Here is a 24,656-nt window from a genome sequence, read left to right on the forward strand (position 1 = left end):
CATCGCCTTAAATTTTGTGCCAACATTTCACAAACGCTTCCATGCGTTCAAGGGACTGCTTTTGGAGCCCAAATTCCAATCGTATTTGGGCCGGGGAGACCATTTTCGGGAGTTGGAAAATTGCACTGCATGATTTAGATATTATATTATCGAGAGTTGTTGCATCTTTTCCCTTCAGCGCTTCGCTCCCATGAGTAATCGTTGGCTGGAGTTTTGCTTGCAAGATCCTTAGTAGAGGGTCGAATGTCAGGCCCGGTAAAAGCTTCTTTAAGGGCTTTATAGCTAGGTAGGTCGTTACCCCCTTTCTCCGCAGGGCTTCTAATTGTGGTTTTGATGAATTGTTTAGGTCCAACATTACCCCATGGTATTTATAGCTTACTCCTTGTTCCAAGCGATAACCGTCAAGGAACCAGCTCAGATGTTTCTTCTTGCGGTAATTAACTGCCATTATTTTTGTTTTGTTTTAGTTTTTTTTTAATGCATTTTCTTGTGAGTATGTCTGAGTGACATTCAGTAGGTGCTGGAGACCTATTGGGGTCCTGCTTATCAGAACTAGATCGTCCGCGTAAAGCAGGTTTGACAAAATGGAGTTCCCTAGTTTTGGTGCGGGAACTGCACAACTAATAAGCTTCACTGGTAAGTCCGCTAGAAAGAGGTTGAAAAGCATAGGGGCTAAGACGCACCCTTGTTTAAGTCCTTTAGAGGTGGGATTTTTTTTTTATATTTGTCGACCGTCTCTGAGCTTTATCCTGACCCATGTTTTGGTGTGTAAGTTTTTGCCAGAGTTTAATTTGATCTACGTGATCGAATGCTGCAACAAAGTCTATAAAGCAGAGGAAGAGCGGATATTTCCCCTGTTTAGCTGCGTCCATGAGGAGGGTCAGGGCCATTATGTTGGTTATAGATCCTTGCCCTTTCCGAAATCCAGTTTGTGTTAATGGTATTATTTGATTCTTTTCAGATGGTTATGTCGTTTAGGAGGAGTCCTGCAAAGTATTTAGCCTTGATGTCGATCAGAGCTATTAGGCGGTAGTTTTTCGGCTCAACCTTTGTTCCTTGTTTATAAATTGGACTAGTTGCATTTATGCATGTTTAAATACAAACAGTGCACCTGTACATGCACAAAAATGCTTTTAATTGTGAGCTCCAAAAAAGTCTGATACACTGATCAAACCTAGGAGGAGACGTACAAGTGAAAGAAAGTTCCTGACATTTCTATGATTTTGGATTAATCATATTCTAATTCGTGAGTACTCGGTGCCGTTCTTTTATTTGTATTGTTTAATTGTTTTTAGGTCGGGAACGACAGTACAGCTGTTTAAGCAGACCTAATGTTTACAAGATATTTTCTAAGGGCTTCGGGCCCGACCAATTCAGCTATTGGTTTTTTCGAACAAACCCCTTCAGTTATTGGCTTAAAACTTTGTCAATCACATTGTTGTTTGGACCAGAGCTTTCACCTAATGCTATTGGCTGCTCGGGCATATATTTTCGTCTCCAGAGCAATGCACATCTCCCTGCCACTACCACTGCCTACTTCTCATTGCTAATTGTTGCATGCACAGGCGCAAACGCACTCTTCTACAGGCTTATTTTAAATTTGCAAACAATGGCCAGAAGCTCATGCTGTGTAAATATGTATCTGACACCTTCTGGTAAAGCTCGCGTTATATAAAATCTCATTAAATAAATAAATAAAAACATGCGTTGCACATCAGATTCAGACCTGTTAACTAAACCAGTGCATGTTTAAAAAGAGGGCATGTACAGGGCATGTAATCTAAACACTCAACACTTTACTGACAGGCTGCACCAATGCATACATCAGAAACATCCGCTCCACGGTGTAACATCCAAACTCAGCAAAAGTACGTAGATAAATACATCAGGCGGCAAATGAAAACAAACGGCTTTGATTTGATTTGATTTTTCTATTTGTATAGCGCGCGATTGCCCGAGGGCGTCTTGGCGCTGAGAAATCCCAATAGCTCATTGAAGGTGTATGGTTAGAGATGTTTAGTGAAAAGCCATGTTTTAACTTCCTTTCTGAAGGATTTCAGGGATGGACTGGTTTTTATGTCTAGCGGTAGTTGATTCCATGTTCTTGCCGTCTGTACCAGAAAACTTCTACCGCCCCAATTGGTTCTTCTGAATCTGGGTACCTTTATGAGTTTCATTTGACTGGATCTAAGAAGTCTGTTTGGCTCATATAGTTGCAGGTATGTTTTTAGGAATTTTGATCCGGTTCCGTTTATTGCTTTGTATGCCAAGCATAGTGATTTAAATTGTATCCTGCTTGCGATCGGGAGCCAATGCAGACTTTTTAGTTTATGGCTTACTTTTTCATATTTTGGTATTTCCAGTATCAGTCTAGCTGCTGCGTTCTGCAGGCGTTGTAACTTAAGAAGGATTTTCTTTCTTGCTCCGGCATATAGGCCATTTCCGTAGTCCAGTCTGGACAAGGCCAATGCTGTCACCACTGTCTTTCGTGAGTCATATGGTATGTATGGTGAAATCTTTTTAATCATTTTTAAGATGGACCATAGTGATGAAGCTAGTTTGCTTGCTTGAGCGTCAAAAGAAAGGTTAGTGTCTAACATGATCCCTAGGTTTTTCACCTTTTCTGACGACTCTGGGCATCTTCCCATATCTATAGGCCACCATAGAGGGGACCATATGTTTGTGTCTCCTCCTTTTTCTTTCTTTTTTACATCGCCACCTTTGGTCACTAGATGGCAGCAGTGGAGACCAAGTAGAGGCCAGGTGAGAAACCCAACACCGCGCCTTTCTTTCAATCACTTAATTAACCAATAACGGGCCAAAAAGACTTGTGAACAAAGTAAAAAACGTCTTTCTGACAAGTTCAGCATTACATACACATGACGCAGATGCTCTTCTCGTTTACGCAGCTGTTCAAGATATTTATTCTTAGGGACAAAAAGAGAATAACGCGATGTGAGGGTGGTTTACTTAATAAAAAGTAAATATTGTCATCTCTCTGGCACAATGTATTTAAAGCGGTATGAACAAATACCACTAATAAATTGAGAGCAGTAAGCTCGGTGTAAAAACCGAAACAAGCCCTGAGGCTGGGCACTGTGAACGGAGGTGAACCAGGGTCGGTGTGGGCCAGTTTTGGGGCTGTTCGTGTCTCTTTTTGTGGTCTGGTGGGCCTGTTTTTACTGTCGAATTCCGCGATATTAAAACAAACATTGCTAGCCCAGAGCTCAAATCCATTCAGTCTTACTTACCTTGCAAAACACTAACATACAGTGTCTTTAACAAGTTCAAAACGGCCGCTATTTCCAAATATAGGCCACTTTTTATGCTTTCCTATTCACTACTGGGGGCAACTTTTATGTTGATGCCTGGCCCTATTTTCTGTCCCAGTTTGACCCTGAGATTGACACCAAATTCTATTGGGTCAAGCCAATGTTCCAGTCACAGGTTTTTATGTTACAAAGCATTCCCAATAGTGCCAGAAACCGTGCTTCAGTGGATTAACCCATTCTTTGCAGAGAAAGTGTGTGCTTGTGCGCGCTGTGGTATGCAATGCGCCTAGAGTCGAACTCACAGTACTTTGTTTTGGATTTTGGACAATAAATAATAACTGAGGAGGTCTTTTGTGATTTTGGGAGCTTCTGGGCTGTTTCTGGCCTTCTTCAACCTACACTTGGTACTGGGTATGACCATCTTGCCTTGGGGTTTTTGTCATATTTTGACATACAAGCATTAATCATCGAGAGATTTTGCTTGCCATGTTGGGTCGGACTTGGAGAATGAATCCCTTTATCCGAACCATTTTAAAATGGGGAACGATCATTAATCTTTGCATTTTATTTCCAGTCAGGCAAATGTAAACACACCCCATTTCGTAAGCATATGGGCCACTTTTTAAGCTTTCTAATTCACTGAGGGCTACTTTTATTTTGATGCCTGGGCCTATTTTATGTCCCAGTCCAACACTGAGACTGACGCCCATTGAAGGGTGTTTTTGAAGTAGAATCGTGTTCTGTATGGTTAATATAAACAGTACATATTTTAAAACAATGCCAGAAATTGACTAGAACAGGAAGCAGCTCGACCAAACCAACACCCTTCTCGTTGCTTCCTATGCCTTGCTATTAATTGATCTGTAATAGGAAGTATATTGTTTTCAACTAATTTCAAATGGAAGATTTTAGCGATACGTAAATCATTTGTCTGATTCCAACAACCACCTAACTAACTAATAAAATAGTTATACTGGTAAAAGGTCTGATTTTGTCAAATGCCCACATTTACATCACACTTCATGCTTACTTTAATCCAGGCACGTCTAGAAGATTAGTCAGCCCCGTCCAGTTGATTTCCAAAAGCTGTAAGAAAGAAATGAAAACGTTATTGTTGTCTTAGGTCTGCTTGTATTTATTTATAACGTTTTATATAGCGCTAGCTAGACCCGTGGGTATCGGAGCGCTTTACATACACAAAAGGAAAGAAAACTTGCATAACATCGCAGGACATACATAATTCATTTAAAGAATTTGTAACCAGACTAAATATGTGGAAACTGTGTGTGTTATTTTGAGGATCAAGGATCAGTTTTAAGGAACATATAAAGAAACAAGACAGGAAAAAATAGGGCTCCAGGCTCCACAGTCAGCTTAAAGAGGAATGGCCATGGAGTGACATTTATCTTTGTCACACTTCCTATATGCCACAACGTTCTGGAAGTACACTGTGACTTGAATAGTTAAATGTTCATCCAGACCAAGAAAAACTTTCAGAAGTTCTACAAGAGGGAGTATCAACTGCTGCTTTCCTGTGAATTGTATTATTGTACACTAAGAAAAACCTATTTATCTTCAGCAATGATCTCTCTGGTGGATACTGTATCTACCTGCAAATTGCTCACCTCTTGAATATCCCAGGTGGTGACATGGCTCTCCCGCACCGGGAGAAGATGCTGGAACGGTCTCCCGCACCGGTAGGAGACACGAGAATAGGGGTCGCAGCGAGGTTACTGGAGCCATATAGAGCCCACCTCGGTGCCCTGATGCCAGTTCTTGACGACTTTCACCCATGCCTTTTGAAGCAGAGATAATGAGACATCAGCAACGTGCAGCAAACTAATTTGAAAGCTTACTAACGTCCTATGACATACCTTAAGAACAGGGAGGAGTGTTGGGTGAGTGATGAATCGCAGGTAGATTGAGTATCCACCAGAAAGATTGTTACCATAGGTAAGTAACTTTTCTTCTGATGTATAGTCATGCCTGCAGATAACTCCCATTTTGCATTGAGTTCCAAAGCAATACCTTGAACCAGCTTAGGGTCTGAAAGAAATGTTAGATAAGCCAACAACATATCCCCAAACCTTAGAGCCCTCAACTGGCTACCGTTTGAGGCAAGAATTAATCTGAAAATAGCATGTATGACGCACAAGGCCTTACACCACAATTCCCCAAGCTATCTAACCCAGAAACTGGTACTCTCTGCTGGTAATAGAGCTTCCAGAAGCTCCAAGAATCTTTTACTGAAACCACAATTTGCCAAGAAAAAAACATATAACTGGTCCTTCTCTGGAATGGCTCCCAGGATCGGGAATGCTTTGCCCACAGAAACAAGAACAAACCAATCCACTGCCGCCTTCAAAAAAGAAGTGAACGCGATTCTCAGGGCCAAATTCACGTGAACTACTTACTTTTTAGGTCGAGGTACTATCCGGTTCGTCAGAACCGGAAGTAGCGAGATCTTATGTTTCTTAGAGGGGCTCTTCAGCCCGCCTCTAATTTTGGCTCTCTCCCATTGGCTGGCTTCCTAAATGGAGGCCAGCCATTGGAGGAGAGAGCCGTTACTCCAAATAGGCTCCGTCCTTTTCGGATTTGGAGGTGTGTTCGGTGTTCTTCTTTCCACTTTTTAGGCACGCCTACTTTTGAACACCGAACACGCCCCCAAATCCGAAAAATCTCAGAGTTTTATGCCGCCATTTTGTTTTCTTCCTCGCTGTCCTCACCTCGCTGTGCTCTTGTTCTTGTCTTGCCTTCTGCCCGCGCCGTGTTTATTTCCCTCCCCCCTCCCGCTGTCTGTGTCTTTTTCCCGCCCCCTCCCGCTGATGAGGTCGCAGCTCTCACAAGAGCCGGGCACCGGCCTTCTGCTTCATGTGCGCCTGCTCGCATGCCTTCCGGAGGTAAGGGGCGACGGATGTGGGGACCCCACCGCTCGCATGTTCCGTACTGGTGCGAAATGCGGCCGGGCTTCATTTGTATCTGGTGGAATATCTCCTCACACTGAGCAAGCCCCTCCCACACCCGGTATTTCCAGCAGATCACAAGTGCCTGCAGCAGCCGCTTCTCAGGTTCCTCATTGTCCTTGCTGACTCTCCCCCTCCCCCCCCCCCCCCCCCCCCCCAGGTTCCCGAAATGTGTCTGTCGGCTAAAAAGATAGGAATGTCCTATGGTGGCGCACACAGATGACAGGAGCATAAGGCAGAAAGCTCCGACTGCCTCATGTAATACCATGTTTTTTTTATGCCTTTTCTAAGCACTCCTTTTCGGGCATTCTTGCCTTACTAAATCTGCTTCCCTCAACGCGCCCTGGGACAGCAGATCACTTCTGCCATGGGCAGCAGGATTCTCCACACCCCCTCCCACCTCATATCACGCAGCCTCGGCCCGCGATGGCGGGCCGTATCTACTTCCCCTAGAAGCCCTGCCCTTTGCAAGCCACCTCGCATTACTTTGTGGATGTGTGGGTGATATGCAACCAGCATGGCCGCCACCACCCCTCCCGCCGACCTCCTTTTCGGGCATTCTTGCCTTACTAAATCTGCTTCCCTCAACGCGCCCTGGGACAGCAGATCACTTCTGCCTGCCTTCTGGAGAACAAGCAGGTCCTGCTTTATACCGTCTGCCACACTCATTTTCGCAATGTCGTATACAAATGAGGCTCTAGCAATAGCTGAAAAGCTGCCACTTTCCCTGTGCCAACCCTGTGCTTCAGTCCTTTCGTTTAGGACAGAGCAGTTTAGGAGAGAGCGCGAGCCGCGCGGCAGAGGAGCAGCAGAAGGCAGTCACCTCCTGCCCCAGTGTGCCGAGGGGAGGAGGTTCCGTTGCCTCGTAGTACCGCGAGTATACCCTGCCCTTCCTCCCTCGGTGCGCATCGACCTCCCCTGACGAAAGGAAGCCTGTGCCTGCAGTCCTTTCAGCCTCACCGGCCCCGTCGTTTAGGACAGAGCGCGAGCCGCCTCAGAGAGGAGCAGTGAAAGGCAGTCACCTCTCGTTGGCCCTGACGTGATCTACTTCTGTCCTAGCCGAGGAAGGCTGCCCCTAGCTGGCATCTGAGAGCTCGCCCACTCCGAGCATCAGAGGGTCTGCACCTGGCGGGCCCGAGAGGACTCTCCACCCAGAGCAGCTTGAGGTCAGCGACTGGCTAGCGCCTGGATGCTTCTCCGACGCTCTGCGAGGTAAGACATGCCCCCTCACATCCCCACCCCCTCGGACCACAGTTTTTTTGTGTTAATTAGGATCTTTCTAATGGCTCTATAGCGTGCAAGATTTGACATCCCTAGGGATCTTTCCATTGCTGTATGTAAATAAATCCTGGTATGTGTTCGCTGCCTAGAAAAAAGCATCCCGCCCCAGCGCCAATCCTGATCTGCTGCACCCTGCGTCTCCAGTAATGGGACTCTCCCTCAGTTCTGCCAATGCAATACAGTTCTGGCTAATACTCCCTCTGCCCCTTTTTCCTAGCTCCAACCCCGATCCGCTGCACCCCTAGTAATGAGACTCCAATATCCCTCAGCTGTGCCAATGCACCTCAGTCCTGGCTAATACTCCCTCTGCTCCAACCCTGATCCGCTGCACCCTGCACCCCCAGTAATGGTAAGACGGGATACACAAACTGAACTATGTTTAGTGCAGTAAGACAGGATACACAAACTGAACTATGTGTGTCACGCTTAGAGCAGCACACATACACATAAACACTGCACTGTTTGTATTGTGTTTAGTGCAGGCACACAAATACATCTGTAAATAGTGCACTATGTGTGGGCTGTTAGAGCTGTGTGGGCTGTGAGAGCTGTGTGAGCTGTGTGGGCTGTGTGGGCTGTGAGAGTTGTGTGGGCTGTGAGGGCTGTGAGAGCTGTGAGAGCTGTGTGGGATGTGAGAGCTGTGTGGGCTGTGAGAGCTGTGTGGGCTGTGAGAGCTGTGTGGGCTGTGTGGGCTGTGAGAGCTGTGTGGGCTGTGAGAGCTGTGTGGGCTGTGAGAGCTGTGCGGGCTGTGAGAGCTGTGCGGGCTGTGAGAGCTGTGAGGGCTGTGAGAGCTGTGAGAGCTGTGTGGGCTGTGAGAGCTGTGTGGGCTGTGAGGGCTGTGGAAGCTGTGTGGGCTATGGGAGCTGTGCACTCGTTTTTTCTTGCCTTCTGCCCCTGGTTGCACTCGTTTTTCTTGCCTTCTGCCCCCTGTTTGTGCCGTTTGTCGTGCCTTCTGTCCCCTGATTGTACCGTTTTTCATGCCCCTGCCCCATGATTGTATTATCTTTGCCAGTGTTTGTTTGCTGCTGGTATTGCCTTTGCCTGTGTTTCTATGCTGCCGTTATTGTCTTTGCCAGTGTTTGTTTGCTACCGTTATTGTCTTTGCCGTGGGTTGTGAGAGCTGTGTGGGTTGTGAGAGCTGTGTGGGTTGTGAGAGCTGTGTGGGCTGTGAGAGCAGTGTGGGCTGTGAGAGCTGTGTGGGTTGTGAGAGCTGTGTGGGCTGTGAGAGCTGTGTGGGCTGTGAGAGCTGTGAGAGCTGTGTGGGCTGTGAGAGCTGTGTGGGCTGTGAGAGCTGTGTGGGCTGTGAGAGCTGTGTGGGCTGTGAGGGCTGTGTGGGCTGTGAGGGCTGTGTGGGCTTTGAGAGCTGTGTGGGCTGTGAGAGCTGTGTGGGCTGTGAGAGCTGTGTGGGCCCACCAGACTTTTGTCCAGATCCTGTTTCCTCTGCTCCGCAAGCCATGGTGGAGTTGGTAAACAACCTCCTGCAGCTGCAGGCCGTGGGTGCGTGGAGGTACCTGACGACCAGCGACCAGATGCGGGCCGCCACCATGCTGCTCGACACCGTGGAGGAAGGGGCCTTCATGCTGGCGACAATAGTCCCGGAGAACACCCGACAACCTCCGTGAGTACCACTTACGTCCCCTTTTAGAGTCACACAGCACGACGGAGGGCACAAGCACACTCCTGCCTGGCAAAACTTAAACTGCACATTTACTGACGAACTAACAAGCACCAGCTTTGTAGTTTTTGTGAAAAATCTATATTGTGTAGGTAGCAATAGCGTTTATTGGTCCCACAAATGAAGCAAAACGTTTCTTTTGGGGGTCTAAAGAACGGTATCAAAACCTCTTCCAAGTAGAATTTGTCCCTAAAGCATTACAGCTGAATGAGTTAAGTGAAACCCTCAACACATTCTTTAACTCACTTATGCAGTAATCAGCTAACACATACACACTGCATTTATGTTGTCTGTGTATGTGTGCGTGGCTCTGTCTGTGCGTGGCTCTGTCAGTGCGTGGCTCTGTCAGTGCGTGGCTCTGTCAGTGCGTGGCTCTGTCTGTGCGCGTGCCTCTGTCTGCGCGCGTGGCTCTGTGCGCGTGGCTCTGTCTGTGCGCATGGCTCTGTGTGCGTGGCTCTGTCTGTGCGTGTGTGCGCGTGGCTCTGTCTGCGTGTGTGCGTGGCTCTGTCTGTGCGTGTGTGTGCATGTGGCTCTGTGTGGATAGCTTTTTTGGTAGGTGGCTCTATGTGTGGGTGGCTCTGTCTGTGTGAGGGTGGCTCTGTGTGGGTGGCTCTGTGTGGGTGTAAATGCAATAGGTCATGCATATGCAAGCGATTAAGCTATTGGCAATGTAAATGACAATACCATTTATTTATGAAAAAAATTCTCTGTTTATATCTCACTACCTCACAACATCCCTCTCCCTCACTACCTCACTCCCTCACTCTCTCTCAATTTCAATACCTCCCTCTCTCTCTCTATCTCACTACCTCACTCTCTCTCTGCTAATGCAATAGGTCTCACATATACAAACAACTCAGCTATTGCCAATAGAAATGACAATGCCATTTATTTAGGGATAAAAAAAATACAAAAATTATGAGCAATGCCAATAGCTCTACCTATAATATTGCCGAGATCATTGCATTGTAAATGCTTGTTACTATATGTTATTTACTAGTCTGTATTATTGAGCACCGTATTTAATTGCTAGTTTTGTACTATTGAGCACCTTATATCTGAATCACCTATGACTGTATTTTTCTATGCTTATTTTTTTCCATGTTTATACTTGTTTCCAACATATGACATGTAAAGCGCTCTGATACCCGCAAGAGTCTTGTTCGCGCTATATAAAACCTTCAAAATAAATAATGACATTCTGAGCATTTCCATACACAGGTAAAAGTTTATAAGCCTGAGGGCTGGGATCAGCAGAAGACTGTTGTCCTTTTTAAAAACCAGGGAGTACAGAGAATAGCCCCCCTGGCCAAGGTCCTGCTCTGGCACCAACTTTACTGCACCCTTTTTGCACCTCTTGCTGCAGCATCCTTATGCACATCTACTAAACAGTTTTACAATGTATTTCTCAGTCCCAATGGTACTTTAACAAAATACCTTCTCTTTGTTGTGCGGTATGCCGTTTGCCCTGAAAAATGCTTAACAACTGAAAAAAATGCTGTAGAGTTTTTTAAATTAAACTATTGCCTTCCTTTATTGAATTTATTTTTACAGCTAGCAGGAACATTTTTGTATTTTAACCGCCTCCACCTTGGAAATCTGCATGTCCTATACTTTCAAAGCGATGATACCGGCATATGCTTGTTTTAGTCCTTAACAATCTTTAATCCCAGAAACCCAATGTTTGGGGGGTTCGTTAAAGGTTGACTAGATTATGGTTGATACTGAACCAACTCTAGGCCATCTACCCACTTATTGTTTTTTACCACTGGGTACATCTATCGCTAACCACTGTACAACAGGTTTACAGCTGAAGTGGTCTTTGGCAGAAACCCCCTATCATGTCCTTCTGATATATTTAATACCTTTTCCACCCTATGACCTGATTGGACAGGTTTCCTCAGGTGTGCTTGCCACCTGCATCGAGGAAGTAACCAGCAAATTAAAATACCTCGAATCTGAACCATACCTCCAATCAGAGCAAGCACATGAAGCAAACACAACCTGCCTTAGAATTCCCTTCACCCTTTTAAACCTACTTCAAGACATCTATCCACCCAATCTTTCATACTTCCATCTACTATACCATCTACTATACCATCTATCCTTTAGTTCGTATATCCTTTACACCGTCATCATGTAGCCATCTTTCCAACCATCCTTTCACCTATTCATCCTTTCACTCTTCCTTTCTCCTTGGGGTTCATGGCGTCACTGCCCTACATCCTCAACACTATTTGGCCTTTAAGTTTTTAGGTATCAACTACAAGATATGTTAAATGAACATATAACATTTCTTTTGTAAATCTGGTTTAGTCGGGAGGGTTGAGGACTCGTATTGGTGGTACTCTAGCACGCCTGGGGGGGTGGAGGGGGCGGGTGGGGGCGGGTGGGGGCGGGGGGGGGGCAGTTCTGGGCGAGGGAAGGGGGGTAGGAGGGGGTGGGAGAGTTGGGGGGGGAGAGGGGGGCTGGTTGATCAGTAATGGTAAAGAGTGACTCTTGGTTCAATCGGACATGGGGCACAGAGGAGGGAGTGTGAGGACTGAAAAGCAGCACTGCCATTTCCCAAACACCTGGTAGTTATTGACCAACGCAGTATTCTCCAGCGCAGCTCTTTCTCCATGATATCGCCGCTCAACCTCCGGGGTGTGAGCTGAATGGCTGTGTGACACGGGTGTGGGGAAGTTGCATATTTATTGAGCGACAACGGAAATGGCACAGATGTACTGATTATATCACTTACCTTGCTGCAATAAAAAGATATTTACAAAAAAAAATAACATTTCTTTTGTGGGCTCTTCTATAGTAACTAATACAGGGAAAATATAGTTAGAAAATGGTGGTAATTACCGTAAAATAGGAGACCATTTGTAAACTAAGATCAATTTATTTTCGGTATTTATAAAGCGCGACACTCATCCTAAAGGATATCACGGCGCTATGAACTAAGAGAGACTACTGAGGCATTGCTGGGGGGATATGTTTTAGGGAAGGGTTATGTTTTAGGGAAAAGGTGGGTTTTCAGTTTTTGTCGAAACTGAAGATAGTTTGTGGTGTGTCTAAGGTCAGAAGGTAGGTCATTCCATCTTCTGGCTGCCAGGTAGGAGAAAGCGCGGCCACCTGTTCTGACTTTGTAAATATATTTAGGTTTGGCCAGAGCTGATTGATTTGATCGTACATTCCTGTTGGGAACGTAGAAATCGGCCCTCCCTTGGAGGATTGTGGGGCCAGTTTTGTGAAGAGCTCTGTGTGTGTGACTTAGTAGTTTAAAGGCAGCTCTCTGGCGCATCGGTAGCCAATGAAGTTTCTTTAGGCATTCTGATGCTGAGTCTCGCTTACCTTTATTACAGACCAGTTTGGCCGCCTGGTTTTGCAAGACCTGAAGGCGGGAGAAGAGTTGTTCGTTCATCCCTTCGAATAATGCGTTGCCATAGTCCAGGCGGCTAACCAGTAGGGCTTGGGTGACTGAGCGTCTGCAATCCAGGGGTATCCAGGGGAATAGCTTTGAGAGAAGTTTGAGTATGGCAAAACCCTTGCCCCAGAGTGAACGGACGTGGTCCTTCATGGACAGGGCGTCGTCCATGATGATCCCCAAGTTTCTTGCGTGTTGTTTTGGAGTGGGGGCCAGTCCTAGTGTGGGTGGCCACCATGTGGCGTCCCATATGAGTTTAGCTCCCCCGAACAAGAGAATTTCTGATTTGCCGGCGTTTAATTTTAGGCAGTGGTTGTGCATCCATTGGGCCATCTCGGAGAGACAGTCATGAAGCTTTCTCTTTGTTGTCTCAGGCCCTTCATCCATTGCCACCAACAGCTGTGTATCATCAGCATAAGAGCATATGCCAATGCCCCACTTCCTTCCAATGTCGGCCAGTGATGAAATATAGACATTGAAAAGAGTGGGGCTTAATGAGGCCCCCTGGGGGACCCCACAGCAGATGGTGTTGGGTTTTGAGAGGAACTGACCCATATGCACTGCCTGGGTACGATTGCTCAGGAAGGATCGAATCCAATTCAGTGCTGTTGATTGCACTCCTTTACTCAGGAGTGTGTTTAGCAGGCAGTCGTGGGAAACCGTATCAAACGCCGCTGACAGGTCAAGCAGTGTCAGTGCTACCGATCCCCCTTGATCAGTGGAGCATCTGATACTGTCCGACACTGCCAGCAACGTTGCCTCGGTGCTATTGTTAGCTCTAAAGCCGGTTTGAGATGGATCCAGGAGAGAGTTATCTTCCAGATACCGGGTCAGTTGTATATTGACTGACTTCTCCAAGGCTTTGGAGAGATAGGGAAGCTGGGAGATAGATCTGTAGTACTCTGGATTAGAAATGTTGGATCCTGCTTTCTTCAAGAGGGGGGTCACGGAGGCGTGTTTCCAGGCCTCGGGGAAGGTAGCAGTGGTTAATGACTTGTTGAAGAGTTGGGTGACAAGGGGGCAGAGCATGGGTGCGATTTTGGAAAACACGAAGTGGGGGCAGGGGTCCGAGGGGGATCCGGATTTGACAGTGCTCAGTAGCGCTAATACCTCCTCCTCAGAGAGTAGTTGAAAACTAGTTAGACAAGGTGTGTTGCGTCTCTCTGATGTCATTATTTGCTCGCCAGGGATGTCCGGCTTGCCAGGGGTGTTTAGGGGAGTGAAGGTGGAGTATATTCTATTAATTTTATCAGAAAAGAAAGTGCTGATGCGCTCGCAAGCCTCGGTTGAGGGGGTGAGGGTTTGTGAGGTGCTGGATGGTTTGCTAAGCTCCTTCACTATTCTGAACAGTTCTTTTGCTGAGTTGCTGTTTTCATGAATGCGTTGAGTAAATTACGCCTTTTTTGCATCTTTAATGGCCGAGATGTATTGTTTCCGTTTGGTAATATAGTTTGCTCTCGCTTCACTATCTTTCAACTGTCTCCGAAGATGTTCATTTTTTTGGCATTCCTTTTTAAGTTTCTTGAGGTGAGGGGTGTACCATTTCTCGTTTGTGTTTTTTTTCCTCGATTCCCGCATGGGGGCTAGTTTGTCTAGTGTTTGCCGGATTCCGGCCTCTAATAGGGCGGCGTCTTTACAGACGGGAGAATCATCCGCCGGTGTAGTGGCTGTCTCAAGAAAATAGTTTTGAAAGTTTGATTCATTAATTAGCCTCCAGGCTCTGCTGGCCATGGGCAGGGTAGTTCTGGGCTTCAAAGGTTTACCGGGGAGTTTAAATGAGAAGGATACCATGGAGTGGTCAGACCAGGATAGGTGTAGAATTTCTTTAATATCGGTCGACTCAATGTTGGTGAATAGTAGGTCTAAGGTATGGCCAGCTGAGTGTGTGGGGCCCACTATCCAGTGCTTCAGTTGTAAAATTCCCATGTTGTATTCCAATTGGGAAGATCCAGGGGCGTCCGCTTTTTCATAATGGATGTTAAAATCCCCGACTACCATATAGTTTTTGTTTTTCAGACAGAGTGGTAGCAGTTGGGTCAGTAATTTGGCGCTTAAGCTAGCTTGTTGCCCTGGGGGGTTATATATGACCGCTCCGGCTATGATGGTGAGGCCCTCAAAAAGTACTTTGAAAGGTAGGGTCTGATGTTCAGAATAGACAGTTGTGGGTTCGTCGAGGCACGTTAGGTGATCCCTAAAGATCACAGCGACTCCGCCACCTTTTTTTTGCCCGGTCTGTCTTGTGTAATAATTCTTTAATTAGGAGGAAGAGCATTTGCTAGGTCTGGAGCACTAGTTTCAGATAGCCAGGTTTCTGTAATGAAAACCAGGTCTGGGGCCTTTGATATCAGTAGATCCCAGATGTCCAGGGCATGTTTAGGTAGGGATCTGGCATTAAAATATAGACATTTCAGTGCCAGAAGGTTTTGGTTTTTCCCGATGATTGTGTAATGGTCTGTTGGAATTTGACCCTCGCTAGACCAACGGCAGGCGAGGCAGGAAATGGGTCCATAGGATGAGCCAGGGCTGGTTCGGGTGCACAGATGAGTTTTTGTATTCGTATTGACTTTGTTAATGGCTAGCAGCTCACTGCGCGAGTAACGGATAGGAATGGGCAGAGTTGGGGTAGAAGCAATAGGGTGTGTAGCCCCTAGTCCCGGTCGGGCGCAGACGGGCTTGCCTTAGGCGCGCAAACGTCGCGCCCGCTGCGCTCGCCCGCTGCGCGACCGGAATATGCACATGGTTTATACCACTGCGTGGGGGTGGAGTCGGCTTGGGGGCGTGGCCTAAAAAAAATCAATAAAAAGTGCTACCGTACCAACATACCGAGCTGCTGCCTCCTGAAGCGTTGATGGAACCTGCAGGCCGCAGCGAAGGCCTGGGCACTGGCATTCCATGCAGAGTCCAGGCCCGTTTGAAGTGACAGGATTCTAGCTAGCAGTCAAGTCATACAACAGGGCTTTACGTTTTGTTTCTCTGGGTTTTTCGATATTGTCAGGTATACCTAGACTCTTACAATGACCTGGTGGACCTGTAAGTGACGTCACATTCTATGAAGCACAACTTGCTGTTATTGTTAATTAGAATCGGAATAGCACTCAATCTGCCATTGGTATGACATCGCAAAGCCCTTGCGTGGTCAGGAATAGGACTGTACCAATGTTTCCTTTGCAAACCTTGGTCTGATTGTACTTTACGGAGATGTGCAGGCAGTATGGTAACCAGTGGCGTACCAAGGGGGTGGAGGGTGGTGGGGGTGGCAGAGGGGTGGTGACCACAGGCGCAAAAAAATCGTGGGGGCGCAAAAGGGGCGTGAAATTGTGGAAGGATATTTGCCTTGCCCCAGACGCTGGCAACCCACGCTACGCCGCTGACTGGAATTATAACACTTTTAATGATTTGAGACTTTTTGGTGGTTGAGACCGGAGGGCAACACCATCTAGTTTATGAATGTCTTCAGTTTGCACAGAAGGGTAGGGATGGTCTTATGTGCTTTGAATGCCTTAAAGAAATTCCATCTTATATTCATTCTATCTTGGGTGTACAATTAAAGGCCTGTCTTAATTTATTCTGTACTAAGCCGGTGGTTGTATGCCCTGTTGTACAGTGATGTTACGGCATAGCAGTGCAATTATAGATATGAAAAAGATGGTCTGCCAAATATGTACTGTTGAATGTTGAGCATGTAACAACTGAGTTGCTATTAGACGTACATTCTGTTGCTGGTATATTCCAGTGCCAAACAGCGGGAACCACCATTACTGAATACTAAAACACCAAACTACAAAACACACTCACTCACTCTCCTGTTATCGAAATAGTATTTCATAATAATGAACATGAAAAGAGTGCCCTTAAGTAGAGTGTTTGGCCCAATTTCTAACTAGAAGCAGCCTCCAATAAACAAGGCACACAGAAACCTGCCACTCGCCGCCAACTTCAATGTAGAAGCAATGGAAAATAACCTCTGATACAGAAGCAATTAAAGCTGTCTCCGAAATGAATGGAACCTCCCTTACAGAAGCAATGGCATGAAGAGGCACTCCCAACAGAGCAGCAATTACATTAATTAGAATCTTACATACAGAAACAATTAAATGATTGGAGCCATTCTAAGAGAAGGAATGAAATGAAAGGCGCCTTCTACCGACATACCTGGGGATCAACTGGTCCTCATATTCCTGCACAACTACCCTTTCATCCTCATCAACCACAAGCGCCCTACCCATGCCAGAAATCAAGCTTCCCCATCAGAAACTTAAAAAATCTGATCCCTGAGCTACCGGCATCAACCTATAGTGTTACCAAAAACAACTGGCCCGGGTCATTCCGCTCATAGAGGAGTACCAAAACACACTATAATATGGGAGATGAGGACACATCCTCCCCTAGACAAGCAATGAAATGAAAGTATCCTTGCATCAGAGAAGCAATAAAATGAATGGGGCTATCGTAGAGAAAAATTGAAAGCAGCTTCCCATACAAAAACAATGAAAGGAGCGTTTCACGGAGAAACAACCAATAAAATGAAAGGGGCCTCTGATAAGGAAACAATGAAGAGAGAGTTTGGTTGAGAAATGTATGTAAACGAACATAGATTAAGATGTAAACCCAAAAACGAACATCCGCAATACTTTGAGAAATACAGCAATGTATCTGAACAAATCAAGGGGAAAAAGAACAAAGTCTCTGAAAACCAAAATAGTGGAAAATACTCCAAACATCAAAGCACACGTGAATAATTCCAAAATGCTATGCGGACACTTATACACAAAAACGCTGCCCTTTCAAAAAACACACTAGGCGGAGTGATAAATAATGTTCTTTAAATCTCACAAACTGAAAGACTCCAAAACGGGAAAGACAAACAAAGCACGGGCATGCGTGCAGTACAAATATTGTACCAATCATCGCTCAACTCAGAGGTATACATCACACATAAAATGACATCAACCATAGTTACCAAGTACAACTCAAACATTGTTCCACCCATAGTAAAATTACAAAATGACATTTCTGCTTGAAAACACAAGACACTCCAGTGTCAGTGGTGTTGTAGTCCTTTTGAACTAATCTACTGCGTTCAACGTGGTTAAACCAATCTCTGCCCTTCAAATCACAGGATACTGCAGATTCGGCGCTAGCACAGAAGGACACCTTGCTCAAGGAATTTTCACAAATTGTTGGCCTTTCTTTTTTCTTTTCCAAGCATTATCTTCTCTAAGTCCAGATCTTTTCAAAATTTATGCTGCGCTGCTGGCCAAACTTGTCAGCTCTCGGGGAATTATCCTGTCCACACCTGCCAAAAGCTTCCGGTTCATCATTTAGATTATTGATTTGATATTGTCAGCAGAATTTACCAACAACGCATGAGTATGGGAGTGGGCAGGAGACCACCGACTCAAAAGTAACGAGAGAAAGACAGAGATCCTTATGGTTGGCAATGCAGTAGTCTCACTCTGGGGAACTGGAGGCCTTTGGAAATGGAGATAGACTCCTGCAGTACCAGACTTTGCCATTAAACAGAGATGATGGTAGATGATTGGGCTTGACAGCCACAGGAGGGTCAAGTCTTCATTATTCTAATTCCCAGCACCTGTACCAAGCCCAAGTAAGGCCTTGCAAAATCAAGCCGCTCGGCCTCGTTTTAAAGTTCTACACCCCCAGCTTTAGTCATGCCACTCATACACTAAAATAATACACTGGACTCCCTCTTAGAGAATTGATTAACTTCAAATATATCTTCACTACCAATCACGCAATCTATGATACTGCCGTGATTTATCAGAAATAGGATAAAACACCACTGGGCATCTTCACATTTGCGATATTCTAACGTTGTTCCACTTACTATTCATATATTTAAAGGACCTTTTATTTGTGGCTGCAGGTTCTTTGTGTTATCTATCAAACTCCCGTCCTTCCAAGATTCAATCGTCTTCGCACCTCATGTCTTGCTGTAATTTGAAAGCCTATTTAGTTTCGTAAGGTGTGCAGTTAAGATGTTATTTAGTGTTTAGTCTCTAGTGCCATAAAACCATTCCTGTGTATTTGAGACAATTATCAAAGCACAACAGGCTAAGTCAAATAGAGCGCAGTGGTGCCGTCACTGGGCCAGGGCACAAACTCCCCATAAGAGACATGAGAGGGATGTATATTTTGCACACAAGAACACGGGGCACTTTGCTACAGTAATGAATAACCCCTCCATGTCCTGACATCAATAAAGAGGTTCCTCAAAGAATTGATCCACAAGTAAAAAATGCATACAACATGTGTGCAACATACCCCATGTATGCAGGCCAGTCCTCATTCCCTACCCATAACCTGAACCCTTAAAAAGGCACTCTACTGCACATCAACATAAACACAACAACAGCCCATCTGGAAATGAACACGCTATTATTGCATGGACCAAAAACACAACATGTCTATTCCAATGGAACACAACATCAAGGGCCATCACAATACAAAAAGCACAACAGGACTACACATGAGATACCAATTTATGAGAAAACACCATCTGATGAGAGCACTCCATTTGTGCAGCTAAAGTGACTGGACTGGTTCCATTGCAACATCAGTACTGTTCTAGTAGGGGGGGAGGCTAGAAGGCCGGCGCCATAACCCACGTGGTGCCCCAACCAGTGGTGAAACTGGTTCCGGGCGCCCCAAAGCGCCCGGAGACCAGCAGAAGCGGGCAGCGCACCAGCCTGCCCGGCCGGAAGTTACCTTTGCCCGGAGCGCCCCTAAGAGGCGCCCAATGGCACCCCGCCTCATTCAAATCCCCCAATCGGGGGAGGCATCGAAGCCCCCCTAAGGAGAGCCAGGGGGATTTAAGTCGCCGACTCTCCCAGCTAGGCCACAACTTTTTCGTGGAGCTGGGAGAGCGGCACGACAAGAAGATCTGCAGAATCGACGGCGAAGCCTTGCTTGGACGGAACCTTTCGGAACACTAGGACCTCGAGAGGGAGAACCGACGCGCCGAAGCCCTCTCCCTGCAGCAGCGACCAGCCGCCCCGCGGTGCGCAGCGTACCACTACGGGGCCGAAGTTGCGACAAAGCTCACCAAAGAAGTTCTACAGCGGAGTCACGCAGCCGAAGCGGAGCCACGCGGCGGGCGGAGCGGAGAAACCATCGTCAGCTACGCTAGGAGCCATGGAGGAAGGCTAGCCTGGGGAAGTGGCCGAGTTGCTGAAAAGGATCCGGGAAGTCACGGCCATCCACGGGAGCGAGTGGCTCCAGCCTCACATCGTCACTGGGAAAGAAAACAGACCGATCGACCAAGCGGAGGAGGGAGCAGGCCCATCGGATCCCAAAAGGCGCAAAAAGACACCGATAAGGAAGTCCTCCAGGAAGAACCCCCCGAGGAAGGAGCGCCAAAAAAAACCCTCTCCGCGGCGCGACGACGGTGATCAGAGCGGAACATCGGCCAACACGAATGGTGAGCATATCAGCGAGATAGTTAAGGAATGCTTAAAATCACTGGCGCCAGCGCTGCTTAACAATACGGGACAGGGGGGGATCAGGCGGGCCCAGGGAGCAGCGCGCAGAGGAGGCGGCAGGCATATCTTGGCACATGTTGGGCACGCCATGCTAGGGAGCAGGAGCACGTGGTTCTGCCGGCACAGGGTGAGCAAATTTCTCCGGTCATGGGTTGGGGATACGGATCCGCGTCAGCGAGCCCAGCGCTGGGAGGCATAACCTCCGATCCATACGGTAGGCCATCCCCTGGCCCGGCATCTTTGACAGCAAAGGCCACAGGCCTAGCATGCCTTATCCCACTAGCCGTTAAAGAAAGAATATGGCGGAAGGAATTTATAGATATATTCTCTCTGCTCGAAATTCAACTCGAGGGGCTGGACCTCACCACCTGTGACAAGAAAGAGGAGGATAGGAGAGAGAGGCGCGGAAACAGAAAAGAGCGCAATTTTGAAAATTGGTTGGATGCTTTCAGGATAATGGCCTGCATTATTGTAGAGAAATTCCCCCACTGTGCAGCAGACCTTTGGCTTTATGAGGCTAATATTGACCTTGCGCATAGGCAGTTTCCAGGGGAAGCATGGCTTGAATACGATAAGGGTTTTAGGCTCAAAATGCAGAAGCATCCAGAGATAGAATGGAACGAGGAGGATGTCTCTAGTTTCATCCATAAAATGCTCACAGCGAAGGAGGTAAAATCCTGTGCGGGCAAATACGATCAGTCCTTTCGTAGTTCCCGCCAGAAGGGCAGGAGCGGAACTTACCAGAAGCAGAGCCCAGGGAGATCCCATTCCCCGAACAAAGCCAAGGCCATTTGTTGGAGATACGACGCAGGGGATTGCTCGTGGGGCTCATCATGTAAATTCCAGCACGCTTGCTCGAGCTCTGGGGGCAAGCACGCGGTGGTGGCGTGCAGGGGAAGCAAGCGCGAATCCAAAGGGGACAAGAAAGAGAAAAGCAAAAAGCACTAGCCTCGGGCCTAGTATGCGAGGTGACCTGGTAGACATTCAAGATTGCCAGCTGGCCAGGTCGCCTATCGACAGACAACAGCTGCGCCGGTTGGCGAATAAGTACCCGAACAGGGCGGACGCCAGGGTGCTGGTAGAAGGTTTTGACAAGGGTTTTGTCATTCCATTCAAAGGCACCTTACCACTCGAGGGGGCAAGGAACCTAAAATCGGCGGTGCAGCACCCACACGTGGTATGCACCAAGCTGGCGAAAGAGAAGGCCCTGGGTAGGATTGAGGGGCCACTACCGAAGGAACTACGCGGAGGCATAGTGGTCTCCCCACTAGGGGTGGTCCCCAAGAAAGAACAGGGTCAGTTTAGATTGATACACCACCTTTCATTCCCCGAAGGGGCATCAGTGAATGATGGCATTTCCCCGGAAGCATGCTCAGTTGGTTATGCGACAGTTGAGGACGCAATAGAGCTAGTAAAGGCGGCGGGGAAGGGAGCCCTCATGGCCAAGGCGGACATCGAATCCGCGTTCCGCTTACTGCCCGTCCACCCATCCAGTTTTCACTTGCTGGGTTTTCAGTGGGAGGGTGACCTGTTTGTCGATAAGGCGATGCCCATGGGCTGCGCCATATCGTGCGCATACTTCGAACAATTTGCAACCTTTTTGGAATGGGCCCTTCATGATTACCATCCGGAAGGCAGCAAACTACACTACCTCGACGATTTCCTATTCACGGGTCCAGCGGGATCCCCCACGTGCAGCAACACTCTGGCGGCATTTGAAAGGCTAGCCAGGACCTTAGGAGTCCCCCTGGCAGCGGATAAAACAACAGGTCCTACCACGAGACTAACTTTTCTGGGGATAGAACTGGATTCCGTGGCAGGGACAGCCAGGCTGCCCCCGGAAAAAGTGAAAGTATTCAGGGAGGATGTTGGCAGGTTGCGCAGGCGGAACAAGGCCACCCTCCGGGACATACAAGGGGTGATAGGCAAACTGAACTTCGCGGCCAGGGTCATACCCGCGGCCAGGGTCTTCTCCAGGCGCCTGACACAGATCACAGCTGGAGTCACCCACAGACATTACCGCATTCGGTTGAGTTTGGGGGTGAAGCAGGACCTCCAGATGTGGGACGAGTTCCTGCAGGAATTTAATGGGGTACTGATCTGGAGAGAGGGTTGGGTGACAGCCAGGCAGATAGCCCTATTCACAGATGCAGCAGGGAGCCTGGGGTTTGGAGCCATCCTTGGAAATCAATGGTGCGCGAGCCGTTGGCCAGACAAATGGCACGCTCAGGGAGTAACCAGGAACATCACGTTCCTGGAGCTTTTTCCCATAATCGTAGCGTTGACCATCTGGAAGCAAGAGTTGAGGAACATGAAGCTGACACTGTGGTCAGATAACAAGGGGGTGATGCAAGCCATTAACCGGGGAGCAGCGCGATGCCCGGATACATTAAGGCTAATGAGACAGTTCATTAAATTGCAGCTGGAAGGGAATCTGAAGCTGAAAGCACGCCACGTCCCAGGGGCAGAGAACATGGCAGCGGACGCATTGTCCCGGTCACAGATGGAGCGATTCAGAGACCTGGTAACTGGGGGCCGACCAAGATATGACCCCTTTCCCAACATACCTGTGGTACCTGGGGGGGTAGATCTATCCAAACTGGTGGGCCATTCCCTAACCCCTGAAGCCACCAGAAGGTACAAGAGATGCGCAAGTACTGTAATGACCGTGGGCGGCATAAGCACACTGGAGGACAAAGTAAGAACGCGGACAGCCGTTGAGAAGTTTGTGCAGTGGGCATTCGATGCCAAAAAATCGAGGTCATGGGCACAGGCGCACCTGTCAGCCATTGCCCATTTTGCCAGGCTCCATACGGGAGATGACCCCACGGCCTCTCCATATCTCAAGTCAGCCCTGAAGGGATGGAGGAGAGTAGAAGGGAAAAAGACAGATGTAAGACGCCCCATTGATTTTGGTAAGCTGGGCCCCCTCCTGAGAGCTTTAGATGGTTCGTCTCAGACAGTTACGAGCTCATACTATTTAGAGCCGCATTCACCACAGCTTTCTTTGGCGCTTTTTGCATAAGCGAGCTAGTGGCGCCCAACAGGAGGGACCCGGCACAGTGATGCCTCCAGGCCAGGGACATTAAACCTTTGGCAAGAGCGGTGGAGATTACCTTAAGGCAGTCTAAGACAGACCGGGCACGAAAGGGGGTAACAATTAGGTTGCATTGCATCCCCGAGACAGGGCTATGTGCAGTGTGTTGCCTGTTCAAATACATGACAACCCGCAAAGGGGGCGACGGCCCCCTGTGCAGGCATCGCGACGGGAGTAATCTGAGCAGGTTCCAATTCACGGCTGTGATGCGCCAAATGCCTCGGAAAAGCGGGCTTCCACCCAGCAGCCTTCGCCCCACACTCCTTCAGGATCGGGGCAGCAACCATGGCATCGCAGCATGGCATGCCAGAGGATCGGATACAGGCTGTGGGAAGATGGCGATCCAGGGCCTACAAGTCGTACATACGGACACACCTGATATATAAAAAAAAATTTAAAAAACGGGGGAAGAAAAGTTCCCCCCCAAAAAAAAGTGAGCACAAAAAGGGAGTCACCTTGGGATGCCGCACGGCAGGGTGCTGTGGCAATGCCCACTTTCCGCCGACACGCCAATACTCCGGTGCGCAGAAGGCCACCGGAGCCCTTAATAATTAATTTAAAAAAAAAAAAAAAAAGACGGAAAGAATAAGTATGATTAACAGCATCAAGAACGACAGATCCGGGTGCGCAGAGGGCCACCTTAACAGACTCCTTTTTCTTGGCAGGGGGACGCCCGCGGCTCGTTTGGGTGGTGGGGCATTCATTCGTGTCCAGGATGAAGTCATGGTGGCGACGGTCGGGGCACAAAGCGGCAGCCAGACCCAAGGCGACGTGCATCCGGTGGGTGGGACAACCAGGGATGAGATGGGAGCAGCTGCTGCCAACCCTGGACAGCCTACTGGCAGATTCGGCGTGGCATCCCGACGCGCTGATCATCCACCTCGGCGGCAACGACCTGACGAAGCTGGGGCGCAAAGCATTGGGGCAGGCCATCCAGAAGGATCTCACGACGACAACAACGTGGTTGGGTCCCACGTCGGTGATATGGTCGGAGATGATCAGCAGAAAACATTGGAGAGGCGCTGACTCACACAAAGCGTGGATAACGCAAGGAGGAAACTGAACATCGCAATGCACAAGTTCTGTGCCACGAACGGCATGGACTCAGTCCGTCACGGCCTCATTCACCCAGGACGTCCAGAGCTGTACGGCCAGGACGGGGTGCACCTCTCCGAAAGAGGAATGCAATTCTTCTGGGATAACCTTTGGGGTGCACTAGCAATGGCGGGCTGTAAGTAAGTAAAAAAAAAAAAAGGGGGGTGGGGGAGCCGCAGAAAGACGTAAGCCTCCCTGCGGCGTGGCGGAAATCCTACAATGGTTGGTAAGGATACACACCGGCGGGCAGTGTGTAGGAAGAGGGCCACACACTTTTTAATGCCGCACGGCAGGGTGGCGTGGCCGCAGCAAGGAGGGGAGTACCAAGAAGAGACGGCACTCGCGGCCCAGACCCAGCC

The 24,656-nt window shown here is 48.0% G+C and overlaps 1 protein-coding gene across 4 annotated transcripts in view; it reads right to left on the bottom strand.

Annotated features, from left to right (window-relative positions):
- Nucleotides 1–24,656, bottom strand: part of ESYT2 (extended synaptotagmin 2) — a 556,590-nt gene that overhangs the window by 171,598 nt on the left and 360,336 nt on the right. For all 4 annotated transcript variants that reach the window (XM_086941503.1, XM_086941502.1, XM_086941501.1 and 1 more), the window contains exon 7: nt 4,303–4,358. In XM_086941503.1, the coding sequence (XP_086797629.1) occupies nt 4,303–4,358 (56 nt within the window). The remainder of the gene's footprint in view (nt 1–4,302; nt 4,359–24,656) is intronic.

Source organism: Lissotriton vulgaris, chromosome 10, assembly GCF_964263255.1.
Source record: "Lissotriton vulgaris chromosome 10, aLisVul1.2, whole genome shotgun sequence".
NCBI lineage: Eukaryota > Metazoa > Chordata > Amphibia > Caudata > Salamandridae > Lissotriton > Lissotriton vulgaris.